This window comes from Rhyacophila brunnea, unplaced genomic scaffold (assembly GCF_057557595.1).
Source record: "Rhyacophila brunnea isolate RB1 unplaced genomic scaffold, BYU_Rbru_1.0 scaffold_8, whole genome shotgun sequence".
In the NCBI taxonomy this organism is placed as follows: Eukaryota; Metazoa; Arthropoda; class Insecta; order Trichoptera; family Rhyacophilidae; genus Rhyacophila; species Rhyacophila brunnea.
In genome coordinates this window covers 11,276,882-11,301,403 of record NW_028233350.1, presented here as the reverse complement: position 1 = coordinate 11,301,403, position 24,522 = coordinate 11,276,882, and the positions used below count along the sequence as shown (strand labels likewise).

Here is a 24,522-nt window from a genome sequence, read left to right as displayed (position 1 = left end):
GAACAAAAAATCTATTTGGAAAAGTATTTTTCTTAAAAATGAAAATAACGACAAAAACTGCATTTCGTTTTAATTTAATAGATGCTCAAGATTTATGACATGTTGTGTTGTCGTACGTATATTATGTCATCAGTAAATAACGGATCATTTCATAAAAAATAAAAAAAAATACAAAAGATTGGGAATTCTCAGTAGTAAAATATTAACATGTAATATATTGTAATTAGTATAGGTTTAAAAAATTAAATAATGAAAAATGTACTGTATCAATTTAATACTCAATAATTTCTAATACAATTAATTTTCTAGAGTAATATCATAGATCATCGACAGATGTAGCTGTCTTCTTTCGCCGCGCAGACGCCGTGCGGCGACGCCAGGAAAAGCTTTCCATTTCCACATGCGCACAGCTGGTAGATATCGTGGTGGTGAGGATCCCGCGAATGTGCAGTGCTCGCCGGAAGCGGCAAAGCTGATTTGAGCTTTGGCATGAATATGCTGGAAGCTTCCAGTTTTATCTGCGAGAAAAAAATCACTTAGAAATAACTTTCTGCAAAATCGTGTTATTATCGTTAAAAGCTCTTAAGATTTCTACACAAAATTAGATTTATTTTGCTATGTAATCATGTTTTTCAAAAACAGATAAACTTATACAAAATAATATTTTATTTATAAAATATAATAATATTAGATATTTTTTTAATGTTTGTAAAATCATTAATATAATATCTAAAATCCGCCTATGGCACTTAATTAAAAACTTAATATTAATTCTACTTGGAAATTTATTTGGCAGTGGGTATTAATAATTACAACGCATTTTTGTTAAGTATTTTGCTTAGTGACATAGTGAGTAAAGCGGTCGTCTTTGGATTGATACGAAGTCATGGGTTCTGGGTTCAAACCCGCAGCTAGTAAAAAAATACATGTTGTTTTTCAATGTATCTTTAATCCAGCGTAAGGATTCAGAGGGTTCGGAGAATGGCTTACAACTATGTTTCGTAGAAAAATATGTTAATATAATGTATACACTTAGTCCTATATTATGCTCCGCATAGAATCGAATGTATTAATTTATGTTACTTGATCCATGACATATACTTTGATTTCTTATATAATATAAAATACTTTAAAATAAATAGGTAAATAAATGTCTAATGACAACATAAACGTAAAATTGACCCTTTACTATCGAATAAATGATTATTTATACCTAGTATCCAGGTATAATAAAACGATACCAACTGAATGTATATACGATAACATAACAGCAGTGAACATCGTTAAAATATCATGTGTAATTTTCTACACTAAAATCATGTTTTATGGTTTGGTAATTAGCATTAAATTAAGGCCATAAAATTTAAAAAAAACTTATGTATTTGTAAACAGTTTGACATATAATACGATTGACTATTCAAATTTACAAAGTAATTCTTAACTTTTATAATTATAAACTTCTCCCAGAAGAACTTGGATAAAAAAATAAAAATTAAAAATTATATTATTATATATATATTTAAATGACGTACTACCAGTTATTAATTTTTCAAATACGTTTCTTGCAGGATCTATAATTTAATTACGTTACAATTGTGATTCAATATTTAAAATTCGCTTATTAAACTCATACAAATGACACTGTTTCCCTGTGTTGTTGTGAGGGAAATCATGGTTCTCACATAATGAAGCGGGCTCCGAGGCTAGGATCTTTGTCGGGCCCCCCTACCTATCGCTAAGGTTAAAGGCAGTATGAAGCCCTACAGTAGCCTTTTCCAAATGGTATTCACGGTAAAATAAAATTATGGGTATTTAGTATAACCCCACGATGGCCGCGTGGCTTAAGGGCCGGTCTATAGTGTCGAGGGTTCCAGGTTCGAATCCTGGGTCTGGCAAGTACACAAATTGTTTTTCAATTTGTGTATGAGTCAGAGTATGGACCTAATAGGTTGAGCAAGTGGCTGACATCCATTTCTCGTAAAAACAAAATTTGTTAATACAAACCTCCACTCTGTGGAGAGCCATATGATCCTATTAGGATCGGACATGGTCAAAAGAAAAAGAAGAAGTATATTTTTAATACTTGCATTATGAAGTTGTCGAGTATCGATACACAATTAAAAATTGCGTCGCATCACCACATACTTTAAAGTATTTACAGTATTGAAGTAAAATAGCTCTTATTTTACTGTTAAAACCAATTTTTAACGTGTGTTTATCTAACTTATCTGGTCGACCCGACACGCCGAGCCCTCCATCACACCCAGCTCCCAGGCTAGAGCCCTTTCAGCCCCGCCCTTGTACGGGTCATGTTTGATATTTTGAATATTAGGGTTACTTGTATTAAAGAAAGTTAGCCTATAACATAACAAGTTTACTTTGTGAATGTGAAATAACCACCGTAGGAATAGTCATGGAAAAAATCTATTTTCTACTATTTGAAATAAACTTATACATTTGAAACGTGTTTTAAACAAACCATGTTTGTTTACTCAAGTGGTCTGGTCTGTTATTGCGACGGGGCTTTCGGGAAATCCCTCTCTATTTTCAGTTATTTTGCAATTCAGTGTAGCCATGAGAGATTTCGAAAAAAATCAAACGAAAACAATGACCGGAAGAGTGGCTAGAAAAATATACACCACCACTACTCAGTGAATTGTTTGCGTTCGTGATTAAAAAATGACCATTATATTTTACGAGCGTGATTAATATTTTTTTAATATTACAACCCTTTCCTACTAAAATTATTACCAGACCATAAAAAAGTAAATATATTATTATTCTTCTTTTCTTTCGACCATGTCCGACCCTAATAGGATCATCTGGGCCTCCACAGAGTAGAGGTTTGTATTGACAGATTTTATTTTTACGAGAAATGGATGTTAGCCACTTGCTCAACCTATTAGGTCCATACTCTGACTGATACAAAAATTGAAAAACAATATGTGTACTTGTCAGACCCAGGATTCGAACCAGGGACCCACGACGCAATAGGCCAACGCTTAAACTGCTCGTCTATCGTGTATCATATATAATAATATATTTTATTGTATCTAAGCTATTTAAAATTGTGATCAAACTTTGAATACTGTTTTTCTTATAGGTAATATATTTTATACGTATTCATCCTCATAAAGGGCGGACATGCTCAGCGTAGGTCAAAATGGAGCTTTTATTGTATTTTCAAAGCATGATCCTGGACATTCCTTGAACGTTGTAGATAATATATTTATATAATTTTGAAGCCTAATTATTCTTTATATTTATTTTAAGCATTTGATTACTGCAAAAAGTATTTTTATTACATAAAATAGTATTCTTTTAAACCTCTCGCTCTAATGTTTTAGAATATAGTCATATTTTAGTACATAGATGTGCAGTGGTATTAAGATTTTTTACAATTATTAAAAGCATTTTATTATTCAAAAAATGAGCAAGATTGACACATTTGAAGATAATTCTAAAGATACTAATAAAATGCGTAATTTTTGTCAAATTTGGGATCACAGAGATTATCAATATAATTTTTTATCGTAAATATTTCACTATAATAATGTCAACATAAATTATACTGATGGTTTTATAAATGCGTTTAAAAATTAATAAATGTAAAAAATCTTAAAACCACTGCACATTTATGTACTGAAATATGACTATATTCTAAAACATTAGAGCGAGTGGTTTAAAAGAATACTATTTTATGTAATAAAAATATTGTATGCAGTCATCAAATGTTTAAAATAAATATAAAGGATAATAAGGCTTCAAAATTATATAAAAAGATTATCTACAACGTTTAAGGAATGTCCAGGATCATGCTTTGAAAATGCAATAAAAGCTCCATTTTGACCTACGCTGAGCATGTCCCCCCTTAACATGGTTTCAATGACAAAAATATAGACCATCAATAAATTAGTTAAATTCTATTTTTTTTTTTATTCTAATTTGATTGTATGTTTTGTCAGAGGAAAGAGACAACCAATGGTGTGCTAACCAAACAAATAAGATAAATATTATGATAATATGCAATAGTAAAAGTATCTTGTAATAAATATATGTTTATTTATTATGTTGCAAATCCAGGTACATAATAATAAATTAAAGGCACCTTTTCATGGTATCAATAGGCTACATCAACATTACTTCATATAAGCTAAACTTCTTTATTACCAAGTCATCTCAAATATTATTTTTAGATGATAAGCAACATTGATGCGAGGAATAGTTATTTGTACTGTGCGATTTTTCACAATGTCTTTAGCATTTTCAAAATAGACATGATAGAGTTACAACTACTTTTAGTCAAATACATAGTTATGTAGATATAACAAAACATATGGAAATATTATTTTAAATAGCTCTCTTGTAATATTGCAAATTTATACTGTCGCGCTTAATTTCTCTTTAAAATACGGTGCATTTTACTACGTTTTACTTTGAATACCTTCAAAAACTTTTAATCGATTTTTATGTTGGTAATAGTTATATTTTTTTTAAACGTGCTTTTCTCAGAATAATAATTACTTGCGCTTTTATTTATTTCAAATTTCAGTTACTGTATAAAAAAGTAGATACATGTTTACATTTATGGCTGTCAATTGTTTTTTTTTTTTTTTTTTTTAAATAATTTTGGATAAATGCTATTTATTTACATAATATTTTACCTTATCACAATTTTTAAAAATAAAAATAACACGTCATCGTCTTAACGATAATGTGTCTCCTTTAATGATATAACATAGAGAGGTGTGTTACTTACTGCTCCAGCTATTGATTGAAGCTTGAGGCTTGTCAGACAGGTGGCCGTAATATCTCCGGCTCTGGATTCGATGTTTATTGAATGTGCTGCTCTCATCTCTAGTGATCTTGTCAATGATTCAAGTCTAGACACAAAGAAATATATTAATATTAAAAAATGTTTATAATATTATACCCCGTTTACACTGCATGAGTTTACTGTTGACAGTAGGTATTATTGCGGACAAGAAAATGTATGGGTATGTATTATCCTGCAGCTGGCAAGATTGCATGCATGAATAAAAAAATGGAAGCTTCTGAATTTTCATGTGACAGTAGGATTTTTTAGATCTGTGCCTGCGCAGTAGAATGATAGTGGCGAACCTGCCGGCAAAAAAATGAACTACGAACGAATTTTCGTGTTGACTGATTTTTACTACCTGTCAAATAGTACGAAATAGCACCTAAAATGACAACATCACGCCTCGCTCACTCTTAAAGAATAAGATTAGAGAAACTTTTACATGTAAACAGCTGTTATTGTCACGATAGTTTAAAATAAGCACTATTGCTGCCAGTAAATCCATGCACGTGTACAGGCGCTATTATTAAAATGACGTGAATATATTTTTTTATTAATGTTGATCGTTTATAATATTTATTTTAAATACAATAATTTTATATTGTATTATAAACGATCGGGGTCTCCCAACTGCGGCCCGCGGGCCAAAGTATTCCCGAGAGAATATAATAATTGTCATTTGAATTACCTTGCATCCGACTCGTAACCTTCATATTTTGTTTTAACATCTACCTATTTAGTTTTAGGCTGCTTGTTGATATATAAATTATATAGAATATATACAAATTAAATTAATATTTTAACATTCATTATTTACAAAAAAAATCCATGTATATGTGTTTGAATATATTTCAAAGTTTATTCAGATATTAGTCTCTAATAAAATTATTAAAAAAATATATAGGTATATGTATACAAAAAAATCGTATATTAATGAAAATTGAAAAACTGTTCATTTCCGCTGACAATAGTTTATGGGTGTGGTTCACCTTACTAGTACCGACTATCGAAAGTTTTTTAAGATGCTTATTTGTCAAATTGAATTTATAGACAGATTTAAAATATTTCATTTTCGCACAAGTACGTAGAGCTAAATACAGAAAATACTCATTGAGCAAAGTGATGTAACCTTTCAAAATATCAATACAGAAATGATAAAGAAATATATTATTATAATTTTTATTTAATATGTAGGTACTTATAAAAAACACACTAAAAGTCAGATCTTGGCCCACTTGCCTATGAAAATTTGTCTATGAGGCCCTACGATCAAAAAGTTTGAAGACTCCTGGATTATATTATAAAATAATATATCTACATAATAAAATAAGACAAATATTTAAAAAACATATATACTACAATTATAGTACGATAAAGGAAAAATATTTAGGTTGGGATGTTATTTACAATAATAATTAAAACGTATCTGTTCTCGTAATCAAAAAAGTAGAGGTTGAACTAATGAAAAGTAAAGTTTAGTTAGTTAACATGCGTACTTATTATTACAGCAGTATTATCTAAAAATGTTTGTATGTATAAGGAAAATAAAAGTAAATAATTTGCTAACAAAAATAAATTAATTTAGAAGGAAAAATATTATTTAGTGTAAACGAAAAAAATACGCTCAGTAAGTAGGTACTCCAGTCATTTTGATTTGAAAAAGCAACGCTAATAAAAAAATTGAAACGTAGAACTCATTTATATAAGCAATAGTCATAATAATTAGTGCTTTTATTTCTCTTATACAATATTAATGTTGCATTGTAGATCACAATTGACATATTTATTTTATTCGTTTAATTTAGGCATCTCTCGTAAAACAAAATAATAGACTGTTGCTATATAGTTATCTACTTACACAAGTGGACTTCCAGAAGATGCCCTGACCAGCGGCGTCTGTACAGAGCCCGTGAAAGCGACGCCACCCTCGCCCGTCGCTCGCAGGCTGTCAGCCCCAACGACCACCTCTTCAGGATCTGCCGAGAACAGCAATGACCCTCTCGTATCCGTAATTCGTAATGAATTTGTTAGGCACTCCATTTTGTCATTTCCTGTAACAATTTAGTAGGTTTTAAAGATGTTTACATTTCCTATTACAACAAAATATTATAGAGGCTGCCAAAAGTTTGTATGAGACATTTTTTTAATAAATACCTAAGTTCTAATGGATTTAAGTTCTGTATTATTCCATTTGAGTCATTTTTGCGTATCTGTGACCTTACGGCACTGTGTACACTCACCAAAAGGAAACACTGACAACGAATACTATTTACTCTAACTCAGTGGTCTCCAAACTCAATAAGGATGTGTGCTACTTTCAGAAATTGAAATGGCTTGGTGAGCTAATTATACATATTATTCCTTCTTTATATTTTTTAATCATCGTCTTTTATCGTACCATACATAATTATTATACATATTACTTAAAATAAATTAGGACATCAGAATTCCAATAAAACATACAATGCGTACATACCTACATTAATTATTTATTTATAAATAAAATAAAAATTAAAAATTATCTTGGAATAAGTGTGAGTAAAAGTAAAAATAATTAGTGTAAAGATGGCATTCACCTTCCTCTACGATTTTTTCAATTCTCAGTGAGTTCCTTGTCACTCCCGTCTGAATGCAATTATCAAGATGTACATCTGTGAGTCGGTTTCAATGTTTACTTTTAACTACCTTCATAGTGGCAAACGTTGATTCGCATTAAGTAAGTAGAACAAAACAATGCCTTCATTTTGAGCGCAATTCGAAATAAAATTGCATACCTACTTTTCTGTTGGGACGAAAGGCCATACAGACTCTACAGTTGAGGCAACACTTTTAAAACCCATTCACTGTGGACTTCACTGCTCTAACTTATATAACAAATCAATAAAATCAATAGATTAAAGTAGGTAAAAACTTTATCACCTACCTATTTAGTCAAAGATGACAATAAAAAAATATAACAAAGAAATTATGAACAGTTAAAGTATTTGTAAAAAGCCCCCTACCTTATCAATAATAATACACCCTATAAGCGTATAATACATCGTCAAAACCTAATAATAGATCAGTAGTAATTATAAACAATAAAAATGCTGCTAACACTCAAGAGGTGTAAAATCGTCAATTCTCGGAACAATGGTAACGTATTGGGAATTAATGGAGTTAACTAATGAGATACCTATATTGAAAAAATAATAGGTATTCAATAATATTCTCATATTATACCTGACTCAAATGGAGTCGTTGGTACAAAACTTAAATCCATTAGAATTTAAATTCAAATTCCATTAAGTACCTTCGGTCGATAGTATTAATTAAATGCCTAAGTATTACGGAGGTGAGATTGTTTTGAATTTTTAATTTGGTCGAATCAAAATTCCTAACGATAATGGTTATCCAACTAATAAAACCCTTCTTACATTTGGGTAAAAAAATATATTGCAAATCATCCCTTAGGTACGTTCTTTTGGCCTAATAATCTCGGTATACTTATATTAATGGACTGTGTGCAGTGTGCTTATCTTATTTATTTTGAAATTATTTATTATGATAATAGTAAAATGCTTGTATTTTCAATCAGACTGTATAATATATTCCAGTTCATAAAATGGAAATATTGTTTTAATAAAATGAAGGGGTAAGTATATTAAGAGATTTTTTACGAGGAATGTTCGTTATCTATTCATATAACTCATTGGACCAATGGAATGGATCAATAATATACATTGAAAGAGCAGCACGTTTTTTGCTAGCCACGAAACCGGACTGGTAACTGACGGTTTTAGAGGCGAGTACTGTACCAACTAGATTATTGTTGATTATTAAGTGTAGTTGTGTTGCCCAGAGTAATAACTCACATATTCCATAAATCGAGATTTGAGATAATCGCAAATAAACACTAGAGCACTGTTTTTTTGTAATTAGAAGAAAAGTATTGAACTCTCTCGAATATTAATGAGCGAGTAAGTCACACAGATCACACTATGAGAAATAGATATTCCTGATTGAATAGATAGGCCTTGATGACAGAACTCATATTATTCATTGAAAAGTGTGAGTCATGACACCAACACTTTGTCAAAATATAAAAAAATATTAAACTAGATATTACATACATACCATTATAGTTTTAGGTGAAACATTCCAAGTAAATTTTATAACTTACCAATAAAAAATCTGTTTGCCAATCTTCCATCTCCATCTCTAGTGTTAATAGAAAAATTTCTAGATGATTCTATTGTAATTGGTTGACCTCTACGTGACCTTATTGAGGAAGCGTATAAGGAATCTAAAGCCATCGCCTGACCTAAGAGCTGTAGTCCCCCTGGTACAATTCGTAAATGTCCCATTCCTTCCTATAAGAAAACGGTACAGAATACAATAGGTACGTATTATTTCACAAAATTATTTACAGTTTTTATTGCACTGCTGTATGAAATACATAAAAATGTGAGAAACAACATTAATTTTTATATTGTGTACATATTACTATAATACAATACAATCAGCAGGTATATAATTATTTAATATCACTCCATAATATTTTACAATCGAGTTTAAAAAAAACATGCAGAGAGTGTGTGTCATGGTCATTTTAAATTATAGCCATAACAAGTACGCTTTATGATGTATGTCAAGGATGCAAAAAAACTGGACAAAAATTGTAATTTTTATGAGATACCTGTTTAATACATAAGGAAAAAAATAGGAAAACAATGAAATATTAGGTTCCTTCAGAATTTAATATTTTTTTCGTTGTGAGCTTTTATTTTAGTAAATGCTCACCATTGCAATTGTTTGTGATATTTTATAAATAATTATTCTTTTCAATATTTTTTGAATACAAAAAAATATTTTTTTATTGAAGATACATAATTTGAAAACACTTCTGAGAAAATAATGATTATTATTGACAGAGTTAAATTTCTTTAAAGTAGATGGCGACATGAACAAAGAGTTTTGTTGACTTTCGTACAACATATTATTTGAGTTCCATAATATGTATTGCTTTTATTAATACACAATATTATATTATTATTATATACCTATGAAATTTGTTATAGTTTTGTGATCAATGTAAAAAAGAACCAATTTTTTAATCATTAATGTTTTAATTAAAGTTTATCATAGGAACGGACACCTTACATTAAATTACTGACAATGTTAAAAGGAATAGTTTTATTAAATTCGTAAGAAATATAATAACATTATTATTATGGTGAAATTATGCTTAATAGATATTTAAATACAATATTTATATTGCCAGCGTTGAGTAGGTACATACCGTATTAAAGTCCATGACTTTCAAAACCCATAATGTTAAAGCCAAGTTTATGATCATCATGACCATAAGACCTAGGATGAGGAGGTAGAGACATCGTTTTCTCCAACCGTAAATCCCAACTTTTATATTGCTATTCTTCCTGGAATGGTGCGAGAGCAACGCGTCTGTCGTTCTCACGTGATTTACTGGATTTGCTTTTGTTGTGTCGTTATAGGGCATTCTGGAACAAAATAGAAAGACAATCGTTAAAAATATTTAAATAAACACTACGGGATAGTAACACACCAATAAATCTGAAATCCTGAATAATATATTATTACATATCTATGAGACTATTACGTTTCAGAAAATGTTCTGTGTTAAATTTTCTTATATGGTATTTTCATTCAACAGGTACCTACCAATCTAAGAAAAAAAAATGATTAAATTAACTGAAAAAATAGTCTATTGTACGATATTCTATCAAATAGTCTTTATAAATTTTTCATATTATGAAATTCGCTTCATAAGTTTATTGATAACAGGCGGTGGCGCAATTTTGTCAAAAGCGGGGCGAATCATTATTGCATATAATATATTTCATCTTATGTTAAAGAAAGCTGTAAGAAAAGTTCTTCAATAGAAAGACGTAGAATCAACTGAAATAGATCTTATAATATATTGAGATATGCATAATATGACCAGTGGGTCTATTCTATACTTATCGAACACTAAATTGATAAATAGTATCAAACTTAGGGTAGGTTTGTATCAAAATATTAGCACTTATTGTAACAATTACACGAAGCCGGTTTTTATTTTTGCAATAAGTGCGATATTTTAACAGCAGCAAGATAGGTGCTGTTAAAATATAGCACTTATTGCAACAATAAAAACCGGCTTCGTGTAATTGTTACAATAAGTGCTAATATTTTGATACAAACCTACCCTAAGTTTGATAATATTTTTCACTTTATCACTTTAGCGGTCGATAAGCATAGAATAGACCCACAGGTAATGAAATAACTTGTGCATATATTTCTATCATGATTTTTTCGACTCTCTGTAAGATATGACGAAGGATCTCCTATATATTATTATCCTAAGAGATTTTCGAAAACGCACCAACTGCTCATTTAAGCGACATTTTATTGTTATTTCGACATCTTCACTTCGATATGTGCGCTACTGAATTATCTACCATTTGAATTGAACACATTTCAGAAATTTTCATGATTTTACAGGTACGTGAGGTTTATATCCGATATTTTCTTACATACCGTATACGATCGCCATATTTACTGTTCGCGCCTAACAAAATTACATCTTCGTTGCTTAATATATTCTAATCCTTTATTGATAGATATAACTAATTATTTTTATTCAAATGTTACTATGTACACATTGGCGCACTTAATTTTTTTGCGGTGAAAAAACTATAATTTTGGAACGATTCGAAATCTTTGCATAGTCTGCCAGCGTTGTCACTGGTTTAATTCTATAGATAACGTAATTGTATTCCAAATTTGATTTTTTTTAAATAATTCTTTGTGGCTGTTCACACACTATTTTTTTTATTGAATAATTACTTAAAGGCTACTAATTTCCATAGATTACAATATAGTCATATTAATATGGCAAATTTGAATCTACTGAAGGAATGAAAGATTTTTTTTTTTTAATTTTATTAATCAATCCGATATTACTACGTGAAAGACAGCATAACAACAGGTGATATAATTATTATATTATATACATATTTATACCAATCCACTACGGGCTCCGCAACTTGATGCTACTCCTGTTAGATATACGAATTGTTATAGTTATCAAAATTTGTGATATTGTATAATATCTACTATTTTCATCATCCTTATCATCATCAACCAAGGTTATCTGAACCTAATTCTACTCTTCTTGGTCATATAAACTGCTATATTTTATTAAATTTGTAATTTTATATACCTACCCATTTATATCGTTACTCTCGTCATCAACCTGTATCAATCAACTGCTAGATGAAGGCCTCTTTAAGCTGATTCCACATCTTTAGGTATTATAAATTCCTATTCTTATCAGAATTGGTCTACTCCTCTCAGATATAATATGTATTGCTTTATTATTTATCAACATATTTTGTTTCGATATGAATGTCCCGCACCGGGAAACTATATTGTTTAAGGTTAATTTTTAATTCAAAATTAGATTTTAAACATTATTCTATAGCTGCAAAAGCATTTATTTTTAATAGGCAATGAAAAAAAATGTTTAATTTTATTTTTTTACGCTGCTAAACTTTTTCTATTATCTAAATGGGACCCGAAAGAGATTAATATTTACGTTATATTGGATCGCTATTCATATTATTCACATATATTGCTGTATATTCGAATGATTGAGATGTATAATTATTTTTCATATTTAAATGCACATACCTACACATAATATATTGTATTAAAATTAAAATGCCAGTGGTAGCAATCGGCGATTGCTAGCTGTTCTGCTAGGTCAAGTAGCCTGAGGTGGTGTCAGACGATATTGTAAAGGCCAAACTCCAGATTTATATTGGCAGTGACGACTTGAAAATCGTAAAACTGACAAATCAGCAAAATGTCAAACTGACTGAGGTGAATGAAAATTCATCCCGAAGGGAAAACTATGGAGCCGTCTATGCAGACTTCACAATTATATTACTATCTAACACCGCCGAGCCGTCTGAAAGAACTAGCGAGACAGACTGGCTACCACCAGCTGTCTCTGCTAGTATAAATTAATCAGTGAATATTGTGAAGATCAATAATTATTTCACCGTCAAAATATCTGAGATCCAATATCTTAAAAAAGAACAACTTGCTTATAGATTGAAGAATGAGAATGCTGTATTATTTATATTGGAGATTAAAGCTGCTTCCCAAAACAACCAAATTCCGGTAATACATCGATTACCGGATATAATTATTAGGGAATCTAATCCCGAGCCAAAATTCTGATCCCGGGATTTCGGGATTACAATTTGACAATCCCGGGATCTCGGAACTGGTCCCGGAATTGGCATTTTTTCCATTGTTACTATAAAATTTTTATATTTACAAATAAAATTGATAAAAACGAAATCGGAATTAAAAATAAATCTAGTATAATTTATATTATTTAAGACATTTGTATACGTTCAATCTTGGAAATACATAAGTTTAATAGAGTAAATAATATTGTAATATAAATAATAATTTAAATTTAATATGATATTGCAGTTTCTGATAGTAAAGACTTAATGAATGGGTTAGCGAGATTTAAAATAGTAAAGCAAATCATGGTGTACCTATGGCATTTCCGCTAGTCAGCCAAATATGAAACTGCCGTAAAACGCATGAGATCATGGTGGAATTACTTTGTTAATAGTGCGAAGCATTCCAATCTTTCTCATTTTTATTAATTTATGTGAAAAAATAAAATGAATCGGCAACTTACACATGGGCATAAATCAAACTCCATTCAAACTCAGTTTATTTCTAATGTAGTTATTCGTTATTAAAAGTATTTTCTCTGTTATATTTTCGTTTTTATTTTATTTTCCATAAAAATTTAAAAAAAAATCAATCCCGAAAGTTTCGGGATTATGTTCATCAATCCCGGGATTCATAGGTATCGAAAATAGCTCGGGATCCCGGGATTGGAATCTCTAGTTATAATATATATTACTGTAGGCTACTGGAAATACAAGACAAGGCTATCATGTAAGTTTTTGAAATTAATATTCTTCGAAAAATACTAGCACCGGTTAAAGAAAACCAAAAGTGGTGATTTTTAGGATTTGTACAAGCGCTGAAATCTTAACTGCAGCCTAATATGGCAACATTTTGAGAATGGTCATATTGTTAGACGAGACAGGTTTCGAGCTCTTTATAATATTAATTCTGAATGATCCCCAATGTGAACTCAGCTTCTGAGTAACCCCCGATTGAGATGGGCAGAAAACTTTTAGAGAAATATTGAGAGGCTGAGTATGACTGACTAAAAAAGAGAAAGAGTAAGAGCTAGAGATATATATATATATGCATAGGACATTATTTATGTCATCAGACATGAACCTGGATAAACTGTGGCATCAATAACTATTGAAGTAAGCACTTTCGTTAGGGCTAGAGTGGAGTGACAATAATTAACAAATTGAAATCAGAAAGGTATTTATTTAAAAATTACAGTAATAGCATAATATAATAATTATTAATGTACATTTATAATTGAACCGGAACCAGTGAACGTTCAGTGACAACACTATTTAATCATCGCCCTCTCCCGCTTTATCTTTTAGCCGACACTGTCGTTACTTAAGAAGCCTTGTGACCTTCTCAGAATTTTGTTCCGTTAAGATTCAATAGAGTAGGTATTTGGAAATAATTTACATTACTTAAAGTTAATCCAATTATTTGTACAGAAAAATAAAGTACGAATTAATTTTCATACCAGTATTACAAAATTAAACACCACCAGAAACCGGTTCCAGCGAAATTCTCTAAATTCGATTAATTTATTGAATGTAATTACAGACTATTGTTTAATTCATATGGCTAAGATTCAAACTGATACAGAAGTATATTATCGAAGAAATGTGATCATATCATAAAATTCTAATTAATTAAAAAGTGTGAAAATTTAAAAAAAATACATATACCTATACGACGGATATAAATTTTATATAAATTCGTAAAAATATTTCATGAAAGTTTCTGTCATTTTTCTAAAGGAAATAAATAATTTTTTCTATATTATTACTTTATCAAGCGCACATGTAATATTTTCAACCGTGAAGTTTAGAATCGTTTATGCATTACTTATAAGCATGCATCAAGAAGCTCACAGCGTTCCAGTAAACATGCCGCACCGAACGAAGGAAAGATTCAATAGCTCATTAGAAATTTAATTAAAACATAGCATACGAGACTCACGATATGCATTATATGGAAACTATAAAATGACGATAATGCAACCAGAGTTTTAATTATAATTATTACTAGGTGATGTACGCAGCTTCCCACGAGGTCGCTTTATTGATTGATATAATATGTTTATCTTAATTGACGAAACATTATTAATAATAAAACATTCTTCATTATTAAAATTGACTTACAATATATTGACATGAAAATAATTTTGGCAGCAATAAAGTTTAAACAAAAGAACACTAAATTAAAATCGAATCCAAAATATGTAAACTTTATCATTCTTATTCTGTGGTAAAATTTAAAAATTGGAACAAACAAATAAATAAACTTCGTATTATATTTGGTACATATTATATTATTATATATCACAAAATTTATAATATTATGTGTAAACTTTATAGCTTTTTCAGAGCACTTTAAGCACTTTCTTAGATTGTTTTACTTAAAATTACTGCCGTCTTGAACACCTTAAGCACCTACCTATATAATTATATTATTATGATTCGACATATCTCTGTAACCCACGCAAAAATTAACGACGATAGTGCAATATTTAAGTGCCGTTATCTCAAAAAGTAGATGAAAAACAACGTTTTTTTTATTTTGACCCAGAAACTATATATGAAGAATTTATCAGTAAAGGTTTTAGATCGAAAACGTCATTAATATTAATGTTAGTATTTAGAATATTGTATCGAGACCCATGACACCCGTGTTGGCCGCGCGGCTTAAGCGTCGGCTTATAGCGTCGTGGGTCCCAAGTTCGAATCCTGGGTCTGACAAGTACACATACTGTTTTTCAATTTGTGTATGAGTCAGAGTATGGACCTAATAGGTTGAGCAAGTGGCTGACATCCATTTCTCGTAAAAACAGAATCTGTTAATACAAACCTCCACTCTGTGAAGGCCCATATGATCCTATTAGGATCGGACATGGTCGAAGAAGATTGAGACCCTATGTTCTAAGTACCGATCGCTTCTTAATTTTAAGTCTTTGGATAAATGGAGAAATATAGTAAGTAGACATTATAGATAATAATTGTATACAATCTGGGGATTTTTTTCCATTTTTTTCAGGTAGGTACGTATACATCTACTGAGGTATTTTCAAATTATGTATGTTCAATAAAAATAATGTAGAGTTATATTATTATATAACTATATTAAAAGTGAAACATTTTGATGCAAAGGCTTTTCTAAAAATGAAGGCGAAGAGACTTTTAATAAAAAGTTTCTCAAGAAAACTTTTTGTCAAAGAAAACATGTTGATGGTTATATGATACCAACGCTAACATCTTTTGAGATATAGCGTAATGCTATTCTATAAAAATAATTTTTTGAATGAAAAATAATTTCCTTTAAGAAACATTTTATATAATAGAGAGATAAGATAATAATTATATTATTTTAGGTTCAGTAACTGAGTTGTACATTATTTCTACTTAAACAGGTATCAAAGGTATCTTTATGGTGGAGTAGTAGACAGAAAGATTTTCTGTGAAAACACAAAAATGAGTTCAAATAACGCGTTTAGAAAGAGACTACTGGTTGTATATTTATTTTAATCTACATTAATTGATCATAAGTAAAGTTTTAACAAATCTTGTAAATGGTTTGCTAATACAACCTCAAATCTGTGGAGGTCCATCTGCGATAATTTTATTATATCACCCTATTATGACGCGTCATCGGTAAAAAAGATTTTCAGAAATTAGAATTGTAATTACATAATGTTTAGTGAACGATGAAAATATATAGATCCATTTGTAAACAAGCATTACATAAATCCAAAGTGTAAACCGTACTGCATTGTAATGTGTGCAAACTAATTAAACAAAACAATACACGCGATTAAAATATATTTTCACATATTATACATGTCGGGTGAATCAATTTCACAGTAGTGATCAGCGTTATGATAATGGATTATACAATGTAAATTTCGGTAAATATACTCGTATAATAATATTTATAGAATTACGAACATATACCTACCATGTGTAGAATACTAACAATTATTATAAAATAATTACAAGATAAAAAGAACTTTTTATGTACAACGTTTTTAAATTTTCTGTTGAATCATATAAACTTGACTTGACTAGTTTAAACGATCAAAAAAAATTGTACTTAAATGTACTGTACTGTAAATAATACTGAAATCTCATATTGATTTCCATAGTAACGCACGTATATATTAATATTAATAATTAAGTTGCTTGGACCCACTTAGCAACCAATAATAGTTTTACTTTTTACGGATGTCTTCCGAAATAACTTTTTATACAAAACAGAATTAACTGAAAATGAAATCAATTCTATTTAAAGATGGCAAAAAGTATTAAAAAATGCATTGGCATCGTGTTCTGATATATTCTAAAAGTTTCAAATGTCTAGCTAGTCGAGAAGTTAGTTAAAAATCGATTGCAAGATTTGTACCGGACAAACAACCTCCGGAAAAATAAGAATACTAGCTAAGAAAAACGTTGTAAAATATATTGGACTAGTAGAAATACTTATTTCGCTACTTAGGTAGTCGAGTGGTAAAGTGCCCGGATCGGGTGTGAAAATTGTGCTTTCTGCAATAATGGCATAGAGCCTCAGTAACTGCATCGAAAACAAATTGTATTATAGTTGTACAAGATGACACCACTGCGTTACATTTTATGTAATAGATCCTGTCACTTCTTCTCTCTCGTATTCTACGGTTAAAAAAAAACGTGAAAAATTGATGCTAAGTGTGGTTTAAAGTGAAATTAAAGTTTAAAATTAAAATTTGAAAAGTAAATTTAAAACTAACTGTAAGCTGAAGATGTTCATAATGTGAGTTAATAAGGTAAATATATCATTCATATGTAGGGAGAATCAATAAGAGCTGAGTTAAAAATTTGCAGCCATCTTGTACTGGTGTAACTTGGTTATTTCAAATTCGGTATATTATGTATGAATTCAACTGGTGTGGAAAATTACTTATGAAAAACTGTTCAGTATAACAGCGAGTGAAAATTGTAAAGGTAAATATTATGATATTAATATTTCAAATACAAGTGTGTAGCGAACATTGTGTGATATATTCGGATGAAACAAGTCCAATTAATCATACAGAATGATTACTTTAATACCTACGCAAGACTTTTGGGTTTAAGAATTTAAAAATTCTTAAGTGGTTTATGAGAATTTTGTTCTAAATGCGATTGATGGCATATCAAAACATTTTATTGCATGAATTTAATGGAATGACCTTTAAAAATATATTGTATCAACAAGATGGCACTACTGAAGGTGCGCGAAACACAGGCATTATTGCATACCATATTTCCTGGTCGTAATATTTCCCCGTTTTCACCACGTTAATTAGCCTCATAGATCATGTAATTTAATAGCGTTGGAGTTTTTTATTTAGAGTATTTTCAAAATTAAAACATACGCTGGTAAGCCAGAAACGATTTATGATTTCAAACATAATATCCAGGGCTTCATCGGCGAAATAGATTTATCCGAGTCATGGAAAACATAGCCAAGAGAATGATTATCTGTCGGAGAAGCCAAGGTGGTTGTTTGAACAATGTAATATACTGTAGATCAGCGCCCGGCAACCTATGTCATGGATGCCACCAGGTGGCACGCGAAAGGATTTTTGGTGGCACGCCTCGAAAATGACGATTTATTAAAATTTTTGGTACATTAAAAACTGTACCATAATACTGATATGATAACCAAAACGTGGAATAAACTCTCAGATAGATTTAATTGTATGAAACAAGTCGCATTCGCTCTTTTAAGAGCATACTTCAGTGAAACGGCAAATAATTTTCAATTATATGTGCGACGAAATTTCGGACTGGCTGCCAATCGGAGAGCGAAAGTCGAGCTGTGAACACGTCAATTTGTTTTGTGATGGCGTCGGGGGAACTAATTCTTAAATCGTGTAAAAATGACTAAAAAACGTTACCCATTTACTTGAAAAAGAAAACATGTCAATGAATATATTATTATTATTATTACAAATAGAACAATACACACAACACTAAATGGACGCATGTTAAATTTTTAAGATGAATTATATTTTGTTCTGCACGCGTCGTTTGCACATTCTTCGCGTCGCGCAGTCACGATCGTTTTAGACCGTGCCCCAGCTGAAGTATAGACTTAAGTGCTTTCGGTACAACGTACTACTGTGAGCAACAATTCTTAATTATGAAAAATATTATAAACCCATATCGAAATCGTTGACCTGAAGAAAATTTGGATGTGCATAAAAAGAAAAACTTCAAACTATGAACCAAATATTGAGGTGTTAGCTTCCAGGACATATTGTCAGGTGCGGACCGGACAACCTGGAGAGACTGGTAGTTTTGGGTAGCCTCCAGGGAAAGCGAAGCAGATGAAGAGCGTCTGCGCGATGGAGCGATCAAGTGAAAGAGCTGACTGGGGGCACCATCCATTCTGCCCTGAGAGTAGCGGAAGATCGAGAAGGATGGAAAGTCTTGGTCGCTCAAAGGATGGCGAAATTTAAATGTGGTCACGATCCTCAGCCATGAGTGCACGACCAAGAAGAAGAAGAAGAAGCTTCCAAAATTGAGCCTCAAGGGAGTCACTAATGTTTAAATATTGTAGTTTTTATGTTTTTATGTAGCGTGTATTATTATAGTCAAATCTTACAATAGATTTACCAGTTTTATTTCAGTGGCACGCTGAGTGTCCAGTGCATTGAATTACCTGTTTTGTGGCATGCCAATGCATTTGGGTTGCCGACCACTGCTGTAGATAATTCTATGTATCTAAGAAAATAAATGTGATAAATAAACACCTTCTCATCGACAGGTTTCATGTGCACCTTGGAAAATCAAATAACAGATATTTGATGATTTTTTGGAATACAGATTAATACTAGAGTTCTTATATATAATCGGCCACTTGGTCATTATAGTGGTTTATTTTTAGCAATATATTATAAACAGTCATAACTGAGTATTTTTAAATAAATTATAAAATAGGGTTAAAAGAAAAATATGCTATTAAATTGGCATTTGTTTCGTAGGTTGTATTGGTTTCTCAAGGGAGATATAAATATATTTACGAAAGTTAACGTGTTTTTTTGGAAAACTTAACACGATTCCTACCTAGTTTGAAAGGTAGGGAAACTTAGACACTCGCTCGGCACTTTGGAAGCCCCGAATCACATTTTTTTACCTTTGCTTCCACAAGGTAGGTAGGTATTTCGGGAGGCTTTCGAAAACTCAAAACCTTCGCACACAGCGGTAGGTGAGAGTAACCGCAAATCCAGGGGTTAGTTAGGGTTTACCACCCGACTACTTAATGGAAACCAAAGTCTACCACTATATAGGGGACTAAGATTGAGAGTAAGGGTGTTAAATGTAAGAATGAATTCTTACCTCTATAAGTATTCATTGCTAAAGAGTTGTAATATAAATTGATATATTCCCAAAGAACGTATTGACTCATAATAAAAAGTATAATTATTTCTCAAAATGTGGTTTAAAACATATTGTTATTAGATAATTTAACAATAAAAAATAATTAATAAATATCATTTTGTATGTTTAATTCTTTGTGGTATTATACTAAAAGTATAACACATATGAAATAAAACACACACTTATCCTTTGCAGTAGACAGTTTGACCGTAAGTATACGATTTTTGTTAGAGCAAAACAAAATATTGGGGTTTACAAAACAAGTAATATATTTTATTATTAGGTATATTATAATGTTTGGTAATTATATTTTTATTTTCAATAATAATTATTGAATATTTTATATCATAGCCTGTATCAATCTGGACAGCCTGCTTCTCCGAGCTGAGTCCAGTATTTTAATCCTGTGCACGTGCAACTTCTATGTAATATATAGGTAAATTAAACACCACTGAATAACTTTAATCATACAGATAGTGTATTTTTCATACACAGTCTATCCATACACATGTGGGGGCATCCAGTATTTCAAATATGGGCCCTTATTATTTTTTTTGTTAATACTACGATCAATCCTTTTGATGCCTTCAACAATAAATAATTGCTCATGGTTGCTTTCATCTTATAGCGATTAATTTTGCATTAAATAAAAATGCCACAACCTCAATCTTAAGCCAAGCAAAGTCATATACGATGACATATTTGTAACGAATTTTATCAATTATAATCTTACATAATATTGATTTAATGAGAATTTTTTAAAATTCAATTAATTGTGATGAATATACACAAGATTCAAAAATGTTACATTATTAATAATGAAGATTGTAAATATTGAAAAACCTTACAAATACACCTACTTACTACAAACAGTTCGACCGAATATGAAACTTTCACTGTTCTTGTGAGTATAATTATTGTCTATTAAGCTACCAATTCTTTATAAATTATGCAAATAATCTGTATAACCACATTATCTAAGGTTGCTGAAATTCCAATAATGCAAAAACAACTAATTTTATAATTCCAAAGTAATTATATTCATAAAACATAAAAATATAAAAATGATATTTTTCAACATCTTCTGACATCTGAGATTTCGATTTAGAAATCTAAATGTAGAAGTTTAAAGCTATCGGCTTAAAGTGCTCATTTTATTTGGAAACAAACGATTCAAAGTTATCGTATAGTGATCTGATATTAGATAAACGTTAAATTAAAAGTTAATGCATGTTAAATTGCACTACTTAACCGCTTTAAAGCGATACATATCTATTCTACAATTTAGCATTATTGCACGCGGTGTAAACGGTCATAAATTAATGTTCTGCATAAGCGATCAATAATAATAATATCGTGTAACGAGGGAATACGAGCTCAAAACATTAATTTACTTTAGCACTGCTGCCAATTATAAAACAACTAACAAACAGAAATCCTAATAATTGATAATTTTGCCATTTCGTATTTTTTTATATAATTTAACCTATATAACTACTGCTACTTACTATAATTATTACTAAGATATTACATTAATCATTGGTTACATATTTTTAAAAAAATATTTGGAATTTCTTTTAAGTACTTTGAAGTAAAAAAATGACTAACAAATATAAAAAAGAATAAAATATAATTTTAAATGAAAACATTTTATCACAATAATTACAATACGATTATAAAATTTTGCTGGAACTTTGGTTTTTATATTTGATGGTTTTAATTTTATAATATTTTAAAATTCATCAATAATATAAGTAAATACTGAACAGAGAAAAAAATAATAAAAACGAGAGATTTTTCTTCAAAATAAGCATAAGACATTGTAGTATATCGTATATCTTTGTAGTATTCTAAGACACCATTAACTATTGCTATTATATGAGAAGTAAACTAGTTTGCTTCATAACTATTTAACAAATTGTTATGCTTAAGTTATTTATTTGGAGAGGTATTTTTTGTAAGAAGAATAAGATTATAACAGTAAAAACCTCACAAAGGAGTCAAAGGGCCGACAAAAGCTCACACGTCCGGTGACACGAGGTAGAAAAGCTCGTTTTCAGACTTCGCGGCCCGGACGTGTGCTTTGATAAAAAGCTTTTTGGTGTACTGAGTGTTTAGCGCACCATTGTGTCTCTATTATCTCCAGTTGTCTCGAGCCGCGGTCGACAAATGAGATCTAGAATAGTGAACGCTCCTAGAGGTCAAATAACTCAGGTAAGAAATGTCACTTGATCTTAGTCGTGGGACTTTTTGGTAATATTTACATTCCCCTTGAATCAGTGTCAAGATTTTTTCATAGAAAAATGTGAGAGAATAATATTTATAAAAAATGTATCAATATTTTAAAATATGTACTTGTACGTAATATGAATTTTAGACTTACACTTAACTAAAAATATTTACAACGTTGTTAAAATAAAGTAATTATTAAAATGTGTCAGAATTACATAATTAAAAATTATCAAATAGTATGAAAACGTACATATTATTATTAGGAAAAAATACGTAATTTGTATATACCTAAAAAATATTAATATATCAGAAAAAATCTTAGAAAAAAAGTTAAGTCAAGTGGTAGTCGAACCTCTCATCTTTTCACTAACCGGATGTATGCTCTCTCTCATCATTTTTATCCAAACTCTTATCTCCTGAATAAAAAAAAATAATGGATTTTTTTTTTAAATACAATGAGATTAAACAAATAAAAGGTAGGTATTAGAATATTAAATTTTAATTCCTTTTTGTCTGATACTTATTTTTCTGAGGTATTTTTAAGTTATGTATTTTTAAGAAGACGAATTTAACACCCTTAAATCTTCTGTTTATTCACTATTGAATAAGAAAATAAAAATTCAATAATTGTTCGTAAGCATAAACATGTCACATATAAATTCAAAAAAAATACTTAGCACCATTTATAAATCGTGTTAGTATTATAATCTATTAAGTGTCTCGAAATAATTTTAAGCACCGTAGCATTTTTTTAATTAGGTAGCATATAATCGACAGGGTAGCTTAGAAGCTAGAGTAGCCACGCAGGTTTGAGTCCCATTTCCCTCAACTTTTTTTTTATTGAATAACATAATAATGTAATAATTTCTGACACGTATAAATACGTCATTAATAAATTTGGCTAACCGTCTATGCACTGCCGGTAAGTCCTGTTAGTAAAATAAAAAAACTATATATTAAAAAATATAATATAAATAGAAATGTGTTCTAAAATCATAGTTGCATAATTTTGTTATATAAGTACCATGAAGGATAATGAGTGGGACCCTATTTTAAGAAGTTATAAAACCTTCTAAAGATTGAACACAGCTATTACTCTACCAATTGGTATAATAATTACCATTGGCAGGTACATTTTGTATTTTGGGAGAGCAAACAAAACCATTCTTCTGATTTGTAAAGCAATTAATAGGGATATAGTTAAATGTATATTATAATATAAACAATGTGTAGTACATACTACTTAGCGTTCCATAGTTATTTTTATTGGCATTTTAAATACATACCTATATGTGAATTTTCGCATGTACTAGTGATTAAATAATATAATATGACCGGTGTTGTACTATTAGAAGAATATTGCGAACGTCTTTTTCTATATTAAAATAAAAATACTCTAAATTTAATATTGATGTATTATACAAAACAAAAAACCTTCCATTTTGTCAAAAAAGTGATTTGAGGTTATATCGGTCACAGAAGCCTACGTTGTGTTTATATATATATACCTAGTACAAAATATTCTACGAATACAGCCACCCTAATAGTAAAACTTGAGCAATTTTACAGAAAATAAAATAAACATAAGATTTACGGTGAAGACAAGAATAACCGTCAAAGGATCTGAAATTCATTTCATCTCTTCATATATGACATTTTTACTCGCGTTAGCACCGCTCCCATAAAAAGTTACTACATAGAAGTTTTGCGAAAGCCACCTGCCCCCGCCGACAAGGAATTTGACAAATCGAAAACATAATCCTGAGCTTTGCCTAGGAAGTCGCTTTCTTTGCCGTTTACTTGTAGCTTTTCCCTTATCACGAAAGCCAG

The 24,522-nt window shown here is 30.1% G+C and overlaps 1 protein-coding gene across 1 annotated transcript in view; it reads right to left on the bottom strand.

Moving 5' to 3' along the window:
* Window positions 1-323: 323 nt before the first annotated feature.
* Window positions 324-24,522, bottom strand: part of LOC147063907 (delta-sarcoglycan-like) — a 67,979-nt gene continuing 43,780 nt past the window's right edge. The window contains exons 2-6 of the mRNA XM_085959109.1: window positions 10,101-10,320; window positions 8,982-9,171; window positions 6,678-6,870; window positions 4,760-4,883; window positions 324-518 (exon numbers count right to left, since the gene is read on the bottom strand). Of these exons, the coding sequence (XP_085815235.1) occupies window positions 324-518; window positions 4,760-4,883; window positions 6,678-6,870; window positions 8,982-9,171; window positions 10,101-10,320 (922 nt within the window). The remainder of the gene's footprint in view (window positions 519-4,759; window positions 4,884-6,677; window positions 6,871-8,981; window positions 9,172-10,100; window positions 10,321-24,522) is intronic.